We start from the raw sequence: 6,948 nt of genomic DNA, 5'->3' as shown, positions 1-6,948 counted from the left end.
TTTATAACACAATAAAATGTGAAGAAATACAAGGGGGTAAATACTTTTGCAAGGCACTGTATATGATCATTATGATAATGACCCAGGCCCACAATACCTTCCAGTTTCTCCATAGAGACCGGTGGAGACAGAAGTTAGAGGTTGTTCTGTCTGGAGACAGAAGTTAGCGGTTGTTCTGTCTGGAGACAGAAGGTAGCGGTTGTTCTGTCTGGAGACAGAAGTTAGAGGTTGTTATGTCTGGAGACAGAAGTTAGAGGTTGTTCTGTCTGGAGACAGAAGGTAGCGGTTGTTCTGTCTGGAGACAGAAGTTAGAGGTTGTTATGTCTGGAGACAGAAGTTAGAGGTTGTTATGTCTGGAGACAGAAGTTAGAGGTTGTTATGTCTGGAGACAGAAGTTAGAGGTTGTTCTGTCTGGAGACAGAAGGTAGCGGTTGTTCTGTCTGGAGACAGAAGGTAGCGGTTGTTCTGTCTGGAGACAGAAGGTAGCGGTTGTTCTGTCTGGAGACAGAAGGTAGCGGTTGTTCTGTCTGGAGACAGATTTCTGGCTCACTTGGCTCGAGGCTGTAATTTTGGAGTTGGGGTTGGAGGGGACACACAGGTTTATAAGATGAAAGCCCTGAGGAGTCAACTTCTGGCTGGTCATTGGTCAGATCCAACCAACGGCCAGCCTTCTCTCATATAGATCTGTTTGTCATCAGGGCCCACTGGTCACCTCTCTGCACGCACACACTCAAACAATGAAATACACACAAACACCCCTGATGTACTACAAAGGGGCTATTGTCATCTAAGAATGAAACAACCCCCAAAACACAATTTTTCATAACAGGGGCGCCCTTTCTCATATCCGTCCCCTGTACCTGGCACTCACATGCCACTCAACACTCGCTCAGAGATCTCACGGATGGAAAGAAAACATGGATACAGTGCGGTCCCTTTTCTTAATTCCATGGGTTCCCTACTCAATAACTGTTTTACGATCACAGGCAAACATCCAGTGGCAACAGCTGAACTCTCAGTATGGTAGTAGTAATGAAGTGCTGTAGAGAGCAATATTGCATGATGACGTAATGGATATCTCAGCATGACTTGTCATATGACTTGCACTCATTGATCATCATGACTCAATATAGAGCACCCATATGTGAAAATCTGTTCATTCTGGTAATGCCCCTCTTTCAGATGTCCTGAGAATTCCATCCAATAGCAGACCACTGATTGAATCCCGAAGGAGAGATGAAGACCTCTGATTGAAGGAGAGAAAGGGAGTCTATTGAGAGGGACAGCCTGTCCACTCCCAGGACCTACCTAGCCCCAGAGAAGAGGGTCAGAGCAAGGGGCTTGAGTTCCACATGCCCTTAGGAGAAAGGGCCCTGACCCTGGACTGCCCATGGCATTGTTTGGTGAGGTTTGCAGTACTTCAGGCGCCACGCCTGGTTGCCTTTCGTAATGCTCTGCTGGAATACTTTGTCCCATTCTCTGTCCTGGAGATCAGGTCTCCTCCACCTCCCAGGCACAGTGCCCCAATATGGGGTGCAGGCCTCGCCTCAGAGACCCCTCTTGTCCCATCTTAATCCTGGGGAATCAGCCTCACCAGAGGAGAGGCATCCCTTTATTCTGCCTCTCCTTCCTTCCTTCCTCCCTGGCATCCTTCCTCCCTCCCTGGCATCCTTCCTCCCTCCCTGGCATCCTTCCTCCCTCCCTAGCATCCTACCTCCCTGCCTAGCATCCTTCCTCCCTGGCATCCATCCTCCCTGGCATCCATCCTCCATTCATTCACTCCATTCATTACATAAAAACACATATCGTCACTGTGCTCAGCCATCACACAGTCATGCATGTTTTCTGCATATTAAGAGAGCAAGGCCTTTCTCCATTTCATTTACATAGCTTGCAAAGACTGGATAAGGAGCGAGAAAGAGGGAACATGTCACGACTTCCGCCGAAGTTGGTCCCTCTCCTTGTTCAGGCGGTGTTCGACGGTCGACGTCACCGACCTTCTAGCCATCACTGATCCATTTTTCATTTTCCATTGGTTTTGTCTTGTCTTCCATCACACCTGGTTCCAATCCCATCAATTACATGTTGTGTATTTAACCCTCTGTTTCCCCTCATGTCCTTGTCGGTGATTGTTTGTGTACGTCTGTACTGGTGTGCGTCGGGTTGTTACCCATTGATTTTTATTATTATGTTTTCCGGTGGGGTTTTTTGTAAATAAACTGCGCTGTTGGAAACACAGTTATTTCTCTCCTGCGTCTGACTTCTCTGCCGCCAGTTAAACACCCTTACAGAACGAGAGGAAAGTGGCAGACTAACTGAAAAAAAATGTATAACGCAGTAATGAGCTGATTTGAGATAAACATCAATTCAGAAATATATCCCATTACATATGCTGTTCCCAATCACAGATCACCTCTGTGTGAGAGGTTGTGTTACTCAGGACACAACCAGAGGGAACACAGCTGAGCTCTCTATTATTTTATCTTAGCAATCTCCTTCGTCTCTCTCTGTCTCTCTCTCTCTCACGGTCTCTCTCTGATATAAACTGTAGAAGAAAAGAAAGAGTCAAACTATTCCCTTTGAGGACTAGATACCTCAGAGTAAGAGCTAGGGAGACCACACACCTCTACTTTGACTGGCAACGCAGCACATACTTCTCCAGTCTACTTTCCTCAGTCTCTCCTCACCGCTTCCCCTTCAGAGCTGCTGTTCCACAAACCAAAACCTGACACCACGTCAGTCAGAGAGGGTAGGTGTGTGTGTGTTTGTGTGTCTGTGCTTGCTTGCATACATGCGTATGTGTGTGCACGTTTACGCGCCTGCATGTGAACCCCCTGTGTGTATTTCTATAATGATCAGTCACTCTGCATAATGACTACGTCTAACCATGCCTGACCACATCTTCTCTGCTTCCCTTAGCAGCTCAGAGAGGAATGTGTTGGCTGACTTAGCTCCCACCCCGCTACTCCATGTCGAGTTAGAGCGTGCAGAGTCTAGTGTCTATGGTCCACCCTCACCCTCCACCCACAGCTGCCAGACAGGCCCAATGCTTTTCACCTCCTCCACCCACAGCTGCCAGACAGGCCCAATGCTTTTCACCCCCTCCACCCACAGCTGCCAGACAGGCCCAATGCTTTTCACCCCCTCCACCCACAGCTGCCAGACAGGCCCAATGCTTTTCACCCCCTCCACCCACAGCTGCCAGACAGGCACAATGCTTTTCACACCCTCCTTAGGTGGAGCAGCATGCACACACACACACCCTTATTACATGTTTAACCTGTTGCAGTGTAAATGTGTGTACTGTTTGTATAGAAAGGCCCTGCAAGCCTCTGAGACTGTAGATCCAGGCCTTTATCCTTCATTATAAGACTTCTAAATAGCTACACAGACCATCTGAGTTGACCTTTGCATTTTATTCTTATTTTTGCAGTGTCGCTACACACACTCACAGGGCCCGCTACGCACACTCACAGGGCCCGCTACGCACACTCACAGGGCCCGCTACGCACTTCGCCGAGTGGCGCAGCAGTCTAAGGCACTGCATCTCAGTGCAAGAGGCGTCACTACAGTATCTGGTTCGAATCCAGGTTGCATCACATCCGACTGTGATTAGGAGTCCCATAGGGCGGTGCACAGCGTTGTCCAGGTTTGGCCGGGGTAGGCCGTCATTGTAAATAAGAATTTGTTCTTAACTGACTTGCCTAGTTAAATAAAGGTAAAATAAAAATAAAAAATTGGGCCGACCAACCAGTGCTTGGGTGCTGGCCACACATTGGCTAACCGGGCTGTCTGCATTGTGTCCCACCCGCGAACCCCTCTTTTATGCTACTGCTACTCTCTGTTCATCATATATACATAGTCACTTTAACCATATCTACATGTACATACTACCTCAATCAACCTGACTAACCAGTGTCTGTATGTAGCCTCGTTACTTTTATAGCCTCGCTACTGTATATAGACTGTCTTTTTACTGTTGTTTTACTTCTTTACCTACCTAATACTTTTTTTGCACTATTGGTTACAGCCTGTAAGTAAGCATGTAAGGTCTACCTGTTGTATTCGGCGCACGTGACAAATAAACTTTGATTTGATTTGGAACTGACCCTGTATGTAGTATGCTTGCTTACTTTATCGTGTTTCCTCAACCAGAGAACTCTACACCCTGTCTGTCAGTTTCTGTTGGTGACTTCCGTACCTCTCTGCAGTGTACACATGGCCAGCACCTGTTTGACCCTCTCCTCCCCCTGGTCTTCCCTCTTTATTACCTAGCCTATTGAACCCTCATTGCCGTCAGCCTACCCATTTCCACTGGGCCGCTGCTCTCTGTCAAACCCCCCCCCCCACCCCCCACTCCACCCTTCCTTCTGACCCCTAGGACCCCACCCCTCATCCTTTAACTGCTCCCCCAGCCAATCACAATTCAGCATTCTGCCCCACTTCATCCTCCTCTCATTTCTTTATTGGGTTGTGCTTTCCCCATTACCTCCATTCCCTCAGTGATTACTCCTAAATTGCATCCATGTACTGAGAGTTGAACCCTGTAAAGACCTCCCTATACTGGGGTTAATATCCACCTAGCCAGCCTCTCTTCTATACGGAGCTCTCCTCATATATGGGCTGGAAGAAGACATGGAGGGGGAACACACTCACAACAGATGCTTTGTAGAATACAATCATTGACAAGGGAGGGGAAACAACTATGAAAAACACTATACGAAACATAAAAAATATCTTGAAGAAGTTGAGGAACATGACTTATGGCTGTGTAGTGTGTTTGTGCTGTTCTTTGTCTTGTTAGCGTGCTCTGTTGCTAGTTCCTAGCGTGCAACTCCTAACAGTCCAGGAGAACAATGAAAAAGCACCCAGAATGTATGAGTCATTGTGAGTGTAAAGTCTTAATCAGGAGGATTAGGTTTCAGTGCTGAATCACACTATTCTATTCTACGGCTGTGTTATTGTTTAGGAGCCAGAGCCAACACTTTCTCTCCCGCCTCTGTCTCCTAGACAATTCTATCAACGGATATTGACTTCACTCAATCTCTCAAGTGCACACAGCTTTCTTGAGTGTTTGTGTGAGTGTGTGATTGTGAAGCCAAATCATGGTTCCAAACTGCAACCCCCAGGACAGTCCAGAACCCCCTATCCCAACAAGCCAGTCCAGAACCCCCTATCCCAACAAGCCAGTCCAGAACCCCCTATCCCGACAGGCCAGTCCAGAACCCCCTATCCCGACAGGCCAGTCCAGAACCCCCTATCCCGACAGGCCAGTCCAGAACCCCCTATCCCGACAAGCCAGTCCAGAGCCCCCTATCCCGACAAGCCAGTCCAGAACCCCCTATCCCGACAGGCCAGTCCAGAACCCCCTATCCCGACAGGCCAGTCCAGAACCCCCTATCCCGACAGGCCAGTCCAGAACCCCCTATCCCGACAAGCCAGTCCAGAACCCCCTATCCCGACAAGCCAGTCCAGAACCCCCTATCCCGACAAGCCAGTCCAGAGCCCCCTATCCCGACAAGCCAGTCCAGAACCCCCTATCCCGACAAGCCAGTCCAGAACCCCCTATCCCGACACGACAGTCCAGAACCCCCTATCCCGACACGACAGTCCAGAACCCCCTATCCCGACAGGCCAGTCCAGAACCCCCTATCCCGACAGGCCAGTCCAGAACCCCCTATCCCGACAGGCCAGTCCAGAACCCCCTATCCCGACAGGCCAGTCCAGAACTCCCTATCCCGACAGGCCAGTCCAGAACTCCCTATCCCGACAGGCCAGTCCAGAACCCCCTATCCCGACACGACAGTCCAGAACCCCCTATCCCGACAGGACAGTCCAGAACCCCCTATCCCGACAGGACAGTCCAGAACCCCCTATCCCGACAGTCCAGAACCCCCTATCCCGACAGTCCAGAACCCCCTATCCCGACAGTCCAGAACCCCCTATCACGACAGTCCAGAACCCCCTATCACGACAGTCCAGAACCCCCTACCACGACAGTCCAGAACCCCCTATCCCGACAGTCCAGAACCCCCTATCCCGACAGGACAGTCCAGAACCCCCTATCCCGACAGGACAGTCCAGACTACAACACACCCGAGGAGAGGGATAGAAAGAGACGAAGACAACAAAGAGGAGAGGGATAGAAAGAGACGAAGACAACAAAGAGGAAAAGGAAGAAAGTGGATAAGGGGATGAGTGAGAGTGATGAGAGGAAAGAGGGTGTGTAGTGAGTCAGGTGCTGAGCTATGGTCTGTTATTCCTGTGTGGGGTCCTGTGTGATGGTCTGTTATTCCTGTGAGGGGGCCTGTGTGATGGACTGTTCTTCCTGTGAAGGGGCCTGTGTGATGGACTGTTATTCTTGTGAGGGAGGCCTGTGTGATGGTCTGTTCTTCCTGTGAGGGGGCCTGTGTGATGGTCTGTTCTTCCTGTGAGGGGACCTGTGTGATGGTCTGTTCTTCCTGTGAGGGGGCCTGTGTGATGGTCTGTTCTTCCTGTGAGGGGGCCTGTGTGATGGTCTGTTCTTCCTGTGAGGAGGCCTGTGTGATGGTCTGTTCTTCCTGTGAGGAGGCCTGTGTGATGGTCTGTTCTTCCTGTGAGGAGGCCTGTGTGATGGTCTGTTCTTCCTGTGAGGAGGCCTGTGTGATGGTCTGTTCTTCCTGTGAGGGGGCCTGTGTGATGGTCTGTTCTTCCTGTGAGGGGGCCTGTGTGATGGTCTGTTCTTCCTGTGAGGGGGCCTGTGTGATGGTCTGTTCTTCCTGTGAGGGGGGCTCTGTGTGTTAGAGGGACACCAAATAGAGATTATACCGTAGAGAGCTTTCATCTCTCTAACACTCCTCCTCACCTGTCCCTTGTTTCCTTCTTATTCCCCTGTTTCCCATAAAGCCCCCACCCCCCTCCCTCTCTCCATCCTCCTGCAGCCACGCTTCTGTCCCTTTAATTGTTTTT

The 6,948-nt window shown here is 50.0% G+C and overlaps 1 protein-coding gene across 1 annotated transcript; it reads left to right on the top strand.

The window, feature by feature from the left end:
* Positions 1-5,105: 5,105 nt before the first annotated feature.
* On the top strand, positions 5,106-6,146 carry LOC120061614 (extensin-like). Its single transcript, XM_039011519.1, has one exon. The coding sequence runs from the start codon at positions 5,106-5,108 to the stop codon at positions 6,144-6,146; it is 1,041 nt and encodes a 346-aa protein (XP_038867447.1).
* Positions 6,147-6,948: the final 802 nt, after the last annotated feature.

Source organism: Salvelinus namaycush, chromosome 16 (assembly GCF_016432855.1).
Source record: "Salvelinus namaycush isolate Seneca chromosome 16, SaNama_1.0, whole genome shotgun sequence".
Taxonomy (NCBI): Eukaryota; Metazoa; Chordata; class Actinopteri; order Salmoniformes; family Salmonidae; genus Salvelinus; species Salvelinus namaycush.
The sequence above is the reverse complement of the archived record's forward strand: the minus strand, read 5'-3'. Positions and strand labels throughout refer to the sequence as shown.

Coding starts and splice junctions, on each gene's coding strand:
- LOC120061614 (XM_039011519.1), top strand. CDS start 5,106: ATGGTTCCAAACTGCAACCCCCAGGACAGTCCAGAACCCCCTATCCCA.